The sequence below is a fragment of the Mugil cephalus genome, chromosome 11 (assembly GCF_022458985.1).
Source record: "Mugil cephalus isolate CIBA_MC_2020 chromosome 11, CIBA_Mcephalus_1.1, whole genome shotgun sequence".
Taxonomy (NCBI): Eukaryota; Metazoa; Chordata; class Actinopteri; order Mugiliformes; family Mugilidae; genus Mugil; species Mugil cephalus.
The window spans coordinates 18,598,472-18,613,960 of record NC_061780.1 but is presented as its reverse complement, the minus strand read 5'-3'; the positions used below and the strand labels follow the sequence as shown (position 1 = coordinate 18,613,960).

The 15,489-nt window shown below is 42.6% G+C and overlaps 1 protein-coding gene across 3 annotated transcripts; it reads left to right on the top strand.

The window, feature by feature from the left end:
* On the top strand, positions 1-7,487 carry LOC125016892 (riboflavin transporter 2-like). Of its 3 annotated transcripts, none has more exons than XM_047599650.1 (4): positions 1-111; positions 4,314-5,383; positions 5,580-5,703; positions 6,695-7,487. In XM_047599650.1, exons 2-4 carry the CDS (start codon positions 4,353-4,355, stop codon positions 6,905-6,907), a joined length of 1,368 nt encoding a protein of 455 aa, XP_047455606.1. In that variant the 5' UTR covers positions 1-111; positions 4,314-4,352; the 3' UTR covers positions 6,908-7,487. The 3 variants fall into 3 exon arrangements, with proteins under 3 accessions (XP_047455606.1, XP_047455607.1, XP_047455605.1); XM_047599651.1 differs by lacking the exon at positions 1-111 and adding an exon at positions 529-675; XM_047599649.1 differs by lacking the exon at positions 1-111 and adding an exon at positions 2,060-2,268.
* The last annotated feature ends 8,002 nt before the right edge of the window (positions 7,488-15,489 follow it).

Below are 15,489 nucleotides of genomic sequence, written 5' to 3'. Positions count from 1 at the left end.
CACTCACTGTGCATGCTTTGCAGCCAGTATCATCAGAAGGCCACTGAGCTGTTACACATCTGAGCAGAGTAACCCTCAGCACCGTAACCTCTCACCCATTCCCATCAGCAGGTAGGTGGTGTCTTGTGTAATTTAATATTAGCACTGAAATCATTTTAGGTATGGCATTTTGTGTTAAGCCCAGTCATGAGGAGTTATCACAAATCTGGTCAAATGTGTGTCTTACAAAAATAATCTTATTAAGATTTAGTAGATTTCCAACAGTACCCAACTTTAGCAAATACTCTCATCTAACCATACCAGGAATACTGCTCTGGCTAGAATTTTTTTCCTTTTTTTTTTCATTTGTTCAAATCATGATTAGACAAGATTAGATATTCCAAGATTAACACAATAATCACAGCTCCAGGCACAGTTTTCCAACATTAACAGGTATAAATTATCCTATTTTATGTGCAGGTTTGTACATTCTCGAACATGCACAAGCAGATCCCAACCTCCAGCTTCAATCAACCTTGAGAGATGTACTGCCTCGACTGATTTTTGTAAGCTTCCAAAGCAGAGATTTGAGATTTTCAAAATTCGATTTGACATTTTGCCAGCGTGGACCAGGGTTGTTCGCCAAGCGAGCGTGAAACTTGGTGGCGTGGTTGTATATCGCATACGGCAGATTCCGTAAGTATAAAGGATAAGGGCCAACAGCGATAGCTGCAGAGGGCGTAGCCTGTACAAACAAGTACATGAAGTCAGAATACTGAGTACTGCATTTCAGCCACACTGAAGACCAGAAGAGCCCGCAGATCTTCAACCAGAGCAGTTTCTGTTATTGTTGTGGCCTTCATCATCCTCGCCTATGTCTTTTGGATTAACAGCAGAGCTTTTCATTGTTTGTGAGCTAACAGGAGGCCCTTGCACTAATGATTCGTTAGGGATAAAACAGTAGGGATTCAGTTATGATCCAATAGTCAAAACAGGGGATAACTGTGATGATTTTAGGAAGTTCTTTGGTCCCATCCAATCATCCACCGAGATAAATACTTCAATAAGGTGCAGTGAACATTAACTGTGGAAACATGACCATACAACGCAATAGTTTGGTGTTTACATAGCAAAGATGGTGCCATAGAGTCGTACCCCAGATCATGAACGCATGTACGGACAGGACCTGCTGCCTGGAGTCTACACTCTGGTGGTGGTGGAGGTGAACAGAAGTTGTGAGGAGACTTCTGGTGAAGACGAGAGAGGTGGAGACGGGGAGGTGCATGGTTACGCAACGCACAGACTGCAGATGGAGTGAGAGGGAATAATTGGCTGGGAGAAGTAGGGCCAGCAGATCATTTGATGGAAGCAGTGACGTAGAAGTTGAGGATGTACCAATTTTGAAAGCATAACAAAATGAGAGACATAAGGAAACAACAACAACCCGCACTAGCCGGAGGGGAGGAGATAATGAGGGGTTAAGTTTAGATCCTTATAAAACTTTAGTTGAACTTTAAGTCAAATATGTCTTCATGAAAATGTGAAAATCTATTTATTTAGCAGGTCCACAATGGAAAAGGAACTATCAAGTGACATGAACGCTTCTGTTCTGTCACCTGTTATCTAATTTAGACTTGGAAATCTAAACTGCAATGTCATGCTTGCTTTGCTAAAGCTGACAGACTGGTTTATCTTGCTGAGTCATCCACACTATGGATTGTGAAACTAGAGCAAACCAAGAAGAGGCACGCTGGTTTTCACTGTGGTTAGGGGAACTTACATATTATAATGCATATATAAAGTATCTAGCGTGCGAGAAGCCAAAAGCAGTTTTACTCGCCTGACTCTATCTGCTGATTATATGCCTGAATGTGATTTGCCGGTTGGGAGAGGCAAAGAGGAAAGGGAGGAGTTATTCTCAGCGCCACCTCCCCCTTCACTCTTTTCCCTCCTATTGCTGAGCTCCCCAGACGGAGAATGAGAGCACATGGCTGCCGGGTTGTGAAACCGCCCTCCAATAGAGTGTGTATGTAACCGTCATGGTGTTAGAGGGCATGTGCGCCTGTGCAGTCCCTCCCCTGACAAGTGCAGCAAGGACACGGAAGCAGAGCGTAAGCCTGAGTGGGTGCCTGTGCAGATGAAAGAGAGTAGGGGGAGGGAGCCCATACACTCTGCAAACAAACTAGCAGCACGTTGTAACAGAAAAAAAAAAAGAAAAGATCACAATGAAGGTGAAGGTTTTTTTGAAATGAGAGAGGGCAGAAGAATGAGGTCTCTGTTCTGAACGAGGTAAGATGCCGGATTTCCTAACCTTATTCAGTGTAAGGCTAGTGTGTGTAGGAACTGTGTGAGGGGGGTGGTTTGCCGGGTTGTCCTAGAGCCCAAAGGATCAAGTCTTTCATTCCAACTGCTCTGTTCTACAGTCCATCTGCTCCCCTTAATACGTGAAGAGATAAAAATATAACCAGTTTATTTTTCAGATTGTGATCCTACAGGAGGAGGAAGTTGAATGACAGTAATCTGACGTCACAGTCAGTAATTCCTCCTTCTATTCTTGAATAATACATCGCGCGGTTATGATGGATTTTATTTTTCAGGAGTTTGATACAAGATATTATCATTATTATTAATATTTACTGTGTATTTTTGGTATACACTAAGTAAACCAAGACACTTCTATTACAACCTGGGAGTTTCTCTTATCCGTTTTTGTTTGTTTTTTTCCCCCTCACTGAAATATTTCTTTGATAACATCCAATTGAGAAACATTAGCAAACTATAGCAGAATAAAAGACACAGGCTAACGTGGCAAACAAAGGATTCATTTGTATATTTAATGAATTAATCCTGAACAGTCACTATGGAGATGTTCTGTACCACATAGCATTCACTTTTAATGTGTTTATGTGTGTGCGCCACAACCACATGCTTTTTTATGGCAACAGTGTGTCAGTGTGGGAAAGGTCAGGGACCCAATGCCAGACAGCACATGTGAGAAGGATGGAAGAAAAGGCAGCGAAGCAAGGTCAATCCCACCCACATGCGCATTTGTCCATGCACAGTAATGCTAACCTAGGCTTATTCTTCTTCTGTCTTTGCCATTATTTGGCAATCAACGTCATCCTCACACGTTCAGTTTTCGATTTTTCTAGGTTTTAGTCCAAATTGACACAATCATGTGTCCATTCCATGGAATTTGTTGGGTTTCTCTCTCTTCATGCGAAGCCAAAGCATGTGGCTGTACTATAGATCATAAACTCCACCTTATCCATGTTAGTTGATGGGACTTGGACCAAACTAAAAGCACATGTGAAATAAATTTTTTTCCAAGGACAGTTTGTTGTTGTTGTTGTTTTAGTTTATTATTTGATGCTATAAAAACAGGATGTTACATTATGATCAGTGACCGTTGCTAATGACAACTGCTCCACGAATTCGACTCACAGGACAGTGAGAGTAGGAAAAATGAATTTGTAGTTAATAGCGTAGTTTATTATCCAGCATTTCTTTGTAACTAGCGGCGGCAAATCCCCTGATTTTGGTAAATTTCCTGAAAAGCCAGTGAGTGAAGAGGACGCATCATCAACATGTTGGCTCCACTCGGTACTCCGTAGACTCTGGCTCCAAATTTGCAAGATGTCGCCACCTGTATCCATACTAGCATCTGTTGGGCCAATAGGATTTAAGTGGATTTAAGTGGCTAGACTGGACAGGTTGCCAGTCTATCGCAGGGCCAACACAAACAACCATTCGCTCTCACACTCACACCCAGGGTCAATTTAGAGTCATCAATTAGCCTAACGAGCATGTCTTTGGAAGTGGGAGGAAAACAGAGTACCGGAGAAGATTGCCACCCCTCCTTCATTTATCCTAACTTTAATTCCATAAGTTTAGTTGCCAGTGATCAGAACATTTTTAGCAACTGACAGTTATTATGTAAGTCTCTGATTATCTATGGTTTGTGGCTGCCTACAGTTTTTCACTGTGAGAAATATAAACTCCAAATGCAGTGGATTTGAATACAATACCAGTTTGTCCAGGACTGGCCACCCACTCAAGTTCAACACAAAAGCTGATCCTGAGGTGCAAAACAAAAACTTCATGAAACTCTTTCAAGTACTTTATTTTGATGTACTATTCTCACACCAAAGAACACCATGTCCTTCCTTTCTTCCTTCATATCAATCCACTCTATAACCACACAAATGAACATCAGAACCAGTTTATCACCAACTCAAAAAAGGAAGAAGTTGTGACTGATGATCAGTCCTCTCAATAAATAGATATGTCGGAATGTTTTACTAATCAGACTCACTTGTGTTACTATGTTTCAGATTCTTTTATATACATTTCCTGATTTACCTGACTCCATCATGTCGCTGCTGACTCACGTGCTGGCGTGCCTGTTCGGCATGGGCTCCTGGGTGGCCATCAATGGCATGTGGGTGGAGCTCCCCCTGATCGTAAATGATATCCCAGAGCACTGGTTACTCCCCTCTTACCTCACCGTCCTCATCCAGATGGCCAACATAGGCCCGCTCTTCATCACCCTGATGCACCGCTTCAGCCCGGGTTCGCTGGACGAACGTCCCGTCATCTACTGCATCGTAGGGATAGGGATTGTCGCTACATTCCTGCTCGCTTTCTTCTGGAGTCACACGGTGACCATAGCCGGATCCTCGCACAGTGTGCCCCTGTTGTTGCTGAGCTTCCTGCTCTCTGTGGTGGACTGCACCTCATCTGTTACCTTCCTTCCTTTCATGATGCGGCTGTGCCCACAATATCTCACTACATACTTTGTGGGCGAAGGCCTCAGCGGACTGGTACCTGCACTGGTGGCTCTGATTCAAGGTGTCGGCATAGTCCACTGTGAAAATGCCACTTTGGCTGCTATCGCAACAGCTGATAATTCCTCTATAGTTGACAGTGGTAAGCTAATACCAATCTATCAGCCAGCTAGATTCTCTGCCAAGGTGTTCTTCGTGTTCCTCAGCATCATGATGGTCGTCTGCCTGGTAGCCTTCGTCCTACTCAACCACCATCCGGCCGTGGCTCGGGAGAGAAGGAGCGACCAGTACTTCAGTGAAGATTTGGACCGTGAGAAGAGGGAACAAGGTCTGTCTCTCCATGCCCAGACACCAGAGCAGAAGCCGATGATCAGTCCTTTGGATTCAATCAGGACAGAGCCCAGGAGCTCCTTTGGGAGGGGGACGTACAGCAAGCTTGAGGTGCTCTTCATCTTCGTGGTGCTGGCTTGGGTCAATGCTCTGACCAATGCAGTGCTGCCTTCAGTGCAGTCCTACTCGTGTCTGCCCTACGGGAACAAGGCCTACCATCTAGCTGCCACCATGGCAGCAGTCGCCAACCCTGTGGCCTGCTTCATTGCCATGTTCATACCCATAAGGTGAGAAATAGAAATGTACCAGTCACATTGGAAAGCTTGTATATTAAAACAATTACAACATACAAAAAAGATACAAAAAAATGAATCAGCTGAGATACCACGACTAATGATAGCATTTCAATTAACCCATTTTATTGATGTGAACTGATGCAGTGTCACTAAAAAAGAGGTTTTGTCCTTTGAATTTTCTTTCCAGGTCTCTTGTCGTCATGGGCTTTCTGACCATGTGTGGGACTGGATTTGGAGCCTACATCATGGCCATGGCAGCTCTGAGTCCCTGTCCTTTGCTGGTTCACAGTGTCTCTGGAACTACAGTCATCGTAAGGCTCTTTTATTCTCAAGATTCACTCAGCCTGAAAGTTGCTGATGTCATGTTCCATCTTGTAAATTGTACTGTAAGAATGAACGCACCACCCACCTGTCATACTCACTTAGTGCTGATCCTTGCATGATTGTAGTGATTAATAAAGAGTGGGGGAGTATGGTGTGATTGGCAGATTTTAACATCAAGTCAAGTCAATCCAGTTTGACTTCATGAAGACAATATGTTCTAAAACAACTGTTATGAAAGCCAACACAATTGTGTATTTTGTTAACTAGCCACAAAAAGAGCTAACCTAATCCCTCGGTGGTTGAAAATCACAGTTGTGTGATGGCAGCATGGGGGGGGAGGGGGGGGCTCCAGGAAGCCGAAACTAACTGTTAAGCCTTCTTGGGGTGTCATGGGCCTAACGAAACATTTGTGATGGGAGGTGCCCATGTGAAAACCCCAATGATGTGCCGCACACTTCCTAGGCTAGGCTAGTTAGCTGGTGTCTTCTTGTTGGTGGCTAGATGGTAGCTGACTGCTAGCCTGCTGGTCGGGCTTCTGAATGTTTTTTTTGCCTAGGATCTTGGCACAAGGGATTGTAACATCCTGTGTAGTAATCAATCATTTCATCAAGCCCTTCTCAACTAGCTCCTCTGTAAGTTCCTCATAGTAACAGAATCCTGTTTGTCATATTTATTTTCAGTGTATTTGTACACTTTTTGCCTGGAGCATTGAGAGGGATTAGTATGTTATAAGCGTAATACCTTAACACCTTATTGTTTTTTTCCTATTAGATGGAGTCTATGTACTGTTAAAAGATAACATCAACCAGAAGAAATGATGAACTGTTTTTGTTTGTGTTTAGAGAACTTCCAGATGGTTAATGGTGACTAGCACTAAAAGCAGCTGCCAACATGTTGAGGCCAGACCAGGATGTTTTTCTGTCTAAATAAAAGGGTGGATGTCTTCTAACGCACGATATTGCCCTATCCTCACTGCAGGTGCTAGTCTGGATCCTGTTCGTCCTGACCTTATCTTACGTTAAGGTCATCATCGGCGTGATCCTGAGGGACGAGGGCCATAGCGCCCTTGTGTGGTGCGGAGCTGTGGTGCAGCTGGGCTCCATGCTCGGTGCCGTGTCCATGTTCCCACTGGTCAGTGTCTATGGACTCTTCAAGTCAGGGGACGCTTGCAACACCAAGTGTCCAACATAGTCAGTCAATCTGTTTAAGTGAAAACCTGCTGTACAAAGCTCAAACATAAACTGCACTTATTTTAGTAGCACTGAACTCACTGCTGCCATGAGTTTTACATATTCCAGCAACTTGTTTTAAGAGAATTGAGAGATCACCACAGTATCACTCCAAGACTTTTTTTATAGAATGATGATTTATTTAAAAACGTATTCTTTATACAGGTATCTGTATTTATTGACTTGTGGAGTGAATGCTATACAAAGATGTAATAAATCTATATGATGTCTCAGATCACAGAAGACCAAAACTAAACTTTCTGCTGAGCATATTGCAGTTCTTTATCAATTCAGAGGTCAGAGCCGTTTTACTTGAATTTTTCACATGATGTGAAAGTAATAGTGGATTGATGTTTCTGTATTAAAAACACGTGGGGTACTTTTGGCTTTTAAAACATGCCTTACTTGTGGGAAATGAAAAGACTTGTGCTTTTTATGTACAAGGTTGTTTAACACTACAACTTGCTTTGTAATGATTGTTACTTGAGTGGAGAAACTGTTCAACCATACCAAATAAAACATTTGTTTTATTTCCTCTTTAATAAATGAGTGTACTGTGTTGCAAATCATAAAACATACATCGCTCTCAGGAAGCACAGTGAATGTCAGTCACTAGAGGGAGACAAATCATTTAAAGCTGGCGGGGTCATGCTGGCAAACAGAGGTTGAAAATGCCACTTTTTAAATCAAAGATAAGAACAAGATAATTGATATAAAACATTACTTTTTTACTTTCTTACAAATATCAGTGCAAAGTAGCTGTTGTGCAGGAAAGCTTGCACATCTGTTTGATTCTATGTGTGACAGCTGTAAAAAAAAAACAGCTTGTGAACTTTTTAACTAAATAACATAAACGAGAGTAAAAAATTGGTAAAATGATACAGAAAGAAGAGACAAAAATAAATTAATAATTATATAAGTATTTACAGATGCAATTATTCACTTTTTAACATATAAGCTATACTCGTTATGCTGAATTTTCACATAAGGTAAAAAAAAAAAAAAATCATTGCTTAAGGAGCAACTCATACTTTCCATTGCAAGATGCTTGGTAGACATTTCATGAGTGGGCCAATTTTACTAGCAAGGAGCCACAACTTTAACAGTTTAATGTAAAGAGAGATACAGAAGAGGGATGAGATCTGGAGGTTGTGTTGTAAGGCTGGGCTGGGCCGCTTGGCATTAGTGAAGGAAATTAAGAACCAGAAATGGGACCAGAAAATAAGAGAAAAAGGGAAGGACGGAATAGATGATGAATGGATATACCATAAGTTAGCTTGACTGCAGTTATGTTACTTTATGCATTTAGTTTATAAGGTAAAAAGCTGACGCTGTGCTTCTAAACAGGCAACTAATTTTGCATTCAGTACATTAGGTTAAAGTATGTTCACACTGTGATATTTGTGGGTGTAATTCACCAGCTACTTATACAATAAATAAATCAAAAGAATATTTTGGTCCATGTCTCATATGCTGAACAATATGAACTATGACTTTTTTTTTTAAAGCTTGTGTTTTTTAAAATCAACACTAGATGTCACTGTGTGATTGAAAGATCGTCACCAGGAACTGAAGCCGTCTTGACAGCTCCATAAGAGAGTAAGAGGAGAACTCAAGTGCTACTACTACTACTGTCATTTGATCTGAGTCATAAAAGGAACTAAAAATGTTGTTATATCGAGCCTCATCCACAAACTGAGCCCATAAGAGAAGATTTAGCTCTCAGAGGGTCGATAAAACTAAATCTCGGATGTCCCTTACTCTCAATTAGATCAGATTGACCGAGCATTAATATAACAAATCTGTTTGTTTCAAAAAAAAAAAAGAGAAACTACTCAGTCCCGGAGTGGAGGAGTGATTCGTGTCTCTGAGGTGTTTGCCCAGGTCAGCGTAGTCATGTCTGCATCATATCCTCCTCACACTAAATCAGAGAGAGTGTCTTCTCTGTGTAGGTGTTTGTGTATTTATCCTTCCTCTGGTCCACAGGGACACGCAGGAATGAGGAAATCATGTCCACTCAGAGTCTGATTCAGATCCCAGTGGCTCCTCCAGAGAACATCTGGGGTCACCCCTCTCCACCCCCTCCCTCCGGTGTCTCATACTTCACCTATTCTCCTTATCTCATCCTGTGGTTTCTGTGACTTATGGTGTGCTGAGTTTAAAAACTACGGACCTGTTTGGAATGCTCTTAGAGGTGTCTGCATGTGGAAAGAGCTTCAAGACTGCAATGACCGAAATTAGCAGGTCCCTTGAAGCTTTGTGAAGTGACCCAAAAGAATTCAGATATGACCTCAGGTTGGACGGTCTTTCTTTGTAGCAATAGGTCTTTAGTCTCTCTTTGCCTCTTCTTCAACCAACACTGATGTCTCCTCTCCGAGCTCCTTGTCTTTCTCGCTTCATGCATATGGCAGACTTTGTGACCGTAATTTCAATTTAAAACACATGAGGGGAAATCCTAGCCCGCGCTGCTCTTTAATGGGCCGTCATGGGATTGGAGTATGCAGAGAATGATTGAATTTTGCGAGAAGGCCAGGAACGATCAAGTCTCGCCTGCCGTTATGCAATCGACCATTCCCCTCTCACAACGCGACGTCTGGTAAAACCGTGTGGAGTAGGGAGGAGGGGGAGGAGGAGGGCTCAGTGCTGGAAAACCTCAACGTCTGGACCCAAAGAGAGAAAAATATTTTTTCTTTCTAAATGACTCAAGACTTTATAAAAGAGAGACCTGGCTAACGTGTGTGTGTGTGTGTGTGTGTGTATATATATAAAAAAAATAAAAAATACAAGAGCCAAATGAGATGTGATCTGCCACATCAAAAGCAGAGATGTTCAACTGGATTGGCTTTAATGGTTGTAAATGAGTCTTTTTACGCCGCAACGCATGACATCCTATATTTCCTCACAGACGGAAACATGTGGATCCCATACAGAGCCCGCAGCGCTGCTCCATTCAAACGATTGCGTCACGTCTGTTTTCTCCCTTTGCTCTCCACCTGCTCGGCTCGCTCCGTCGAGAAAGGTCAACTCGCTCCGAGGCCACCGGTATCACCGGTATCACCGCGTCGCCTCCACGTTCACACCGTTTGCGCGCACGTGCGTGTGCGTTGCACCATCGCGACATATCCTGTCAATGGAGAAAGCAAGACTACCATTCCCGTTAAGTCCATTATATTCAAATGGGCCGGCCGGGGCCTCTTTTATTTTTTATTTTTTTTCTTCTTCACAACAAGACATAAAGTAATCAAAAGTTAAAAGCAAACACTCAAGGAGGCACTTAGCAAAAAAGAAAAGCTTTTATGATAAAACATTCATATACAGCGCAGGAGACAGGTGATCTTTGAGGATGATAGGGTTGTCTTGTGGTCAGTTTGTGTATAGTGTTGCTTGGGGAGCCTTGTGGATGAATGCACCTAATAACATCCCCCACCCACCCATCATCCACCGGACGATCCGGGCAGAACAACTCATACCTGAGTGTATTTCTTCGGCGGTGTGAAGTATTCCTTAAAGAGCCGTCGGAGGCTGCAGTAAAGTAGGGTTCATTACCTTGACAGAGCAGTGACAGCTGAGACTGGCTGGGATGCACACGCACGCACGCCCATAACCCACAGAATAAAGGAGCAATAATGTGCTTTCAGTGATTTGCATAATTCAGAAGAAGACAGAAGCACCTCTGACTTTTCTTGACTTATCGCAAGTCATTTTAAAGTTATTTGCTGAAGACATCATGAGATAAATATGCAGAGGATGCAAAGGAAATGCGAGATTTGACAAAGTTCTGTGAGAAAGGGACACATATCAGTAGTTTCTGGGGGAGAAACTACTACTGCCAGAAGTTACAGGAGAATATGCATGTCACAATTTGTCTTTTGTGGTACATGTGAAACCAGAAGCTGACGAGATTTGCAACATACAAGGACAAAGGGGGGAAACCGTGTGGCTTTTTTTCAAAGGTTACAAGCACCTCCAAACGCCGTGTTAGGAGAAATAAATACGTCATTACTCGTGTGGAATCTTCACAGAAACGAAAGACAAAGTACAAGACAAAACATTGTTTTTATAGGTGGTTGTGTGACATTCAAGATGCAGCGTGGTGTTGTTTTGGAACGGTGGAAAGGTAGCCAGCATTTTCATATCTTTATATTCACCCATTTCCATATCCATTTGTCTATCTTAGTAATGATAGCAGATAAAACTGACTGGTTTCTTGGCCTCATCCGGCCGTCTTGTGGTCACTGCAACAACCAGCGAACACTTTCCAGGATAGTAAATGCAAGAAACATTAGCTTTCAAAACCGCAACCTAATTTTGCTGCTTTTATTTTTAGACCTTTTTAATTAAGTAATCAGTTTTAAGATGCGGCTAGGCAGACTTTGTTACCTCTGGACTGGCCGTATCCCATGTTTCCAGTCTTTATGCTAGACTAACCCAGCGGGGTACAGGCTCTTGCTTTATACAATGATCAGGCATAACATTATGACCACTTTTCTAACAGTGCTCACTTGTGCCTCCAAAACAGTCGTGACTCATCAGAGAATGGAAATGGGCCTTTTGAGGGAGTGTGTTGAATAGTGGTAGTGGGGGGCCTTTAGTCCTATGGAGGGGCCTCTGTGGATCCTCCCACAGATACGCGCTCAGTTTGGGATTGAGTGAATTTGGGGGCCAGGTCAACACATTGTGCAGTTTTTCTTCACACAAATCCCAGGTTCAAATGTGCTGGTAGAGCACTGTATCGTCATAAGATGGTCAATGTTATTTACTTCTCCTGTCAGTGGTCATAATATTATGCCTGATCGTTGTATGTTATGGTGTGACATCTATTTTCTCATTCAGCTAAACATTGAGAATTAGCGACATGCCTTTGTTTCTTCAACCCGCACACTTTTATAGTCAAATCTGCTTTATTTACCATGCATGTGCACACGCATACAAGGTTCATTTAACTCATGCAAGTCAACATGCTTCAAGCAAGGTGCAGCCACGCAAGGTGCCTAGGGAGCAGTTTGAAAGGTTTTAGGGTTCTGCCCAAGGCTCCTAAGCCATGTACAGGCCTACTGTGGAGATTAAACCTCTCAGTCCTAAAGCTGTTCCTCAAGTTATAAACAACTTAAAATAAAAACAAAAAGAAATAACTAAAGCATTACAATCTCCGTCCTTCATTTCGGGAAGTCAGTTTGCAAGTGTTTCGTCTGGGGTCAGCTTTAGGTCACGCTGGGCATCCATTAGTGGCCTTATTTAGCGTCTTATTCCTTTAAGAGGAGTGATTGGCCAGCAAAGACAAAGAATCATTACCTTTGCCCGCCCCCTCCCTGCCAGCAGTCAATAATGAGGGATCATTAAAATGAATAGATGGACGTTCCCCTTTTCTCCGGATCCTTATTGCAAAATCAGTGTCAGGGGAAATGAAGATTGAGCTTGGAGAAGGCGTCTAAAAGCCTCACAGTGATTGTCGTGAACTCATCTCCAGTGCCGGGCTCCTGTATCTACTGTAAGAGTCTGCACCTGCCTGAACTCCTGACTAGCAAGGGCTTTTACTGTAGCCCATTAAGAGCATCCCTAATGCTCGCTACAGCGTCCTTCAACATAAACATGCTGCATATGTACCAAAACATTACAGCAAACAATGGAGGAATGATTGCTCTGGATGTCTGGGAGTTTTCTTTTTTCCCTCTCACACAGAAATAAAACTCTCAGAGTGAACTAGAAAGCGATATTGAATGCTGTGACTTTGATGTGGAGAACAGAGAGCTCACGTGACAGGGTCGTATAAACAGACACTTAAAGATAATTCTCACTTTTCACATTTCTTAAGCTCAAACATCTGTGTGCCGCCGCTAAATTTTTATAAATTCTCGCACAACATTTCACGCGTCACAAACGAAAGAGCGAATCAAGCTGAATGATTGCAGATGGAGAATAAAAGACGGCGCAGGATTTTCCAGGCCCCATCTGGTTGCCTTTTCCGAACGTCTCTTAAAGTGTCTTTTAAAATGGTGATTTGTCTGTGGGTCTGCAGCGATGTGACCATGTCAGCATGTCATCTGCTGATCCTGTCACACGTGAAACGCTCCTATAAAAGGGGGCTCGCGTACACCTGTGGAGCCTGACGGCCCCACCCCGGGCAGATTAGAAAGACACATGTAAACACATGCACAAATCCACACACATGGTCCTCATCTTCTTTCTTTATCACCCTAAAGGTACTTGATAAGAACGTCTGTTTATGGTCGCCCGACATGTGTTTCTGGAGAGTGAAGCAAAAAAAAAAAAACAAAAAAAAAACAAATGTAAAAACTGATTCAAGGCACCAAAAGAGATCAATTTCCGAACTAGCTTATGGGGCAGCACTATCAAAGGCCCTTCAGTATGGTCAAGCAATTATCTCTTAAAGCATCTCTTAAAGCCACCCCCATGGTTCTCTCAACATGCCCTTCATAACAGAGGTATACTGAGGATTTACTGCCTGCAGATGGCCGATGAGGGGACGAGGGCAGCAGCTCCAGCACTGTGCCTGTCCTCTCTCTTTATAAAAGCCCAAATCAAAGCCTCTGTGGGAATACAATAAGGGAGGAAGTGGGGGCCATAAAGACACTATAAATCTGTACAATGAAACTTCGAAGTCGTGCCCTCTGCCAGGTGACGTGTACATGTGGACCTCAGAGGAGAAAAAAGGCACGCGCTGCAGTCATTATGATCGGGGATTCACTTTTCGCTTGTTGGTGCCCTCTTTTGGAGGGGGACGCGTGGTCATCACATGGCCATCATAACTCCCAGTCTCTTAGCAAGACTGGGAGTTAGATGCACACTGAGCACACTTCAACATTTCAACGTTTTTCAGGCCAAGGACTCCCAAACTGATGAGAGAATAAGTAGGGACCCCCTACCTACCTACCTAGTGCTCTATATTAAACTGGGCCTAGTGCTATATATAAATATACATTATCATTATCATTTTGCTTTCAATATTAAGCTATTCAAATAATATACAACCCTAACCTTTTTTTTTTTTTCATTTCAAACATGTGCAACAGTAAGGTGGCCAATAGTCTAAACATACCTGACATAAACATCAGTCTGGGATATCAGCACTCTGTGATCCTGAATAGGATCACAGAGTGTAATATGCGGCGTCATGATTGGCTCAGCAGCGATAGGGGCGGGGTCTACTGTGTAAATGAGACAGCTCCTGTATTGCTGAATGAGTGCTGACTGAAAGGTAACATTTTCTGCCTTCATTTATGCCTTTACTAAAATATGTTGGTTTCACGTTAATGAAATGTCTAATCAACCAAAGATGCAGTACCTCCGCGGACCCCCCAGGGGTCAAGGCCCCCTGTTGAAGACCCATGGTTTAGAGTGAGTGTAATTACAGTGAAGGCAAAGAGGCCATTTGAAATTTCTGATGACATAAGAAAGGCCAGCATGACTGATTTTACACATCATCTATCAAGCTTTAAATAAGCATTATTGTAAATTCCACTGCAGTGAGTGGGCATATCACTCTTGAAATAAAGCAAGCACATATACAAGACAGAGTCACGCCAAAAGCAACAGCGCAAAGAGTAGCTTACAACCTTTTAAATACATATGAACGTATGTCTGTCCCGAACAAGCCTAAGCCAAACAAGTTCAGGCAGAGTAAGATAATCGTGCCTAATCTCTCTCAATAGGCACATGCATGCGAATATGCAGGATCTGTAGGCAAGGAACAAGAGGCTTCCTGGTTTGCGTGTGTAGTCCGAGTAATATTGACCAGTGGCATTTGAGAAGGCTTTGGCTGGCAGCCAGCCTATGTAAAGAGTGAACAAGTGTTAACGCCCTATCGTGCCCTGTTGGCAAGCAAGCTAGCATGTCACATTTGTCAAGCTAATACCTCAAGGTAAGGAGACACCAAAGCGACATCAAAGAACCGCTGCTGGAAACAATGGTCACTGCACAAACCAGGAAGTCGAAGTCTGGGCCTGGATATCTGTTATTTGGATACTGGCTAGCTGCAATGATTCTAGGTCTACCCCCAATGATATTGTGATATGAAGTGATTAAGGTATTCTTGACAAATGCCTCCTTTAAAACAACAGTTTTTAATAACCAAACGAAGACCAAACCACTGCTGCCACTGGCCATTTATTCCTGGCAGGAGAACGTACAGTCAGTCAATTTCTGAAACCTGCTCTCACACCATGAAGCTAAAATTAAAAAAAAAAATAAATAAATAAAAAATTAGCTAGCTCTCCACATGTTTCATCATGCAACTAATTAACATCGTCGATCCAACAACCCACAGGGAGCTTAAACATTATGAAAACACAATGAAAACAACAACAAAAACATGATATGAAATTAAGATAAATAATCAAAAATAATTACGGAGCTCACACGGTGTACACTTACCAGAAAGACAGCGCAGCTTAACTGTTGCTATCTCCTCGGGTTGCACGACCCTAGTTGGCAGGGGTGTTGCGTTCAATGACAATGAAAAAAATAAATAAAATAAAACTCTACTAAATAAAGTAAACAGTGTGAGAGGTGAGAAGTGGAATGCCA

Excerpts from the sequence above, each read along its gene's own strand:
- LOC125016892 (XM_047599650.1), top strand. The coding sequence starts at position 4,353 with ATGTCGCTGCTGACTCACGTGCTGGCGTGCCTGTTCGGCATGGGCTCC. Across the intron at positions 5,384-5,579 it reads GCCATGTTCATACCCATAAG|GTCTCTTGTCGTCATGGGCT; the intron begins GTGAGAAATAGA and ends TTTTCTTTCCAG. Across the intron at positions 5,704-6,694 it reads TCTCTGGAACTACAGTCATC|GTGCTAGTCTGGATCCTGTT; the intron begins GTAAGGCTCTTT and ends TCCTCACTGCAG.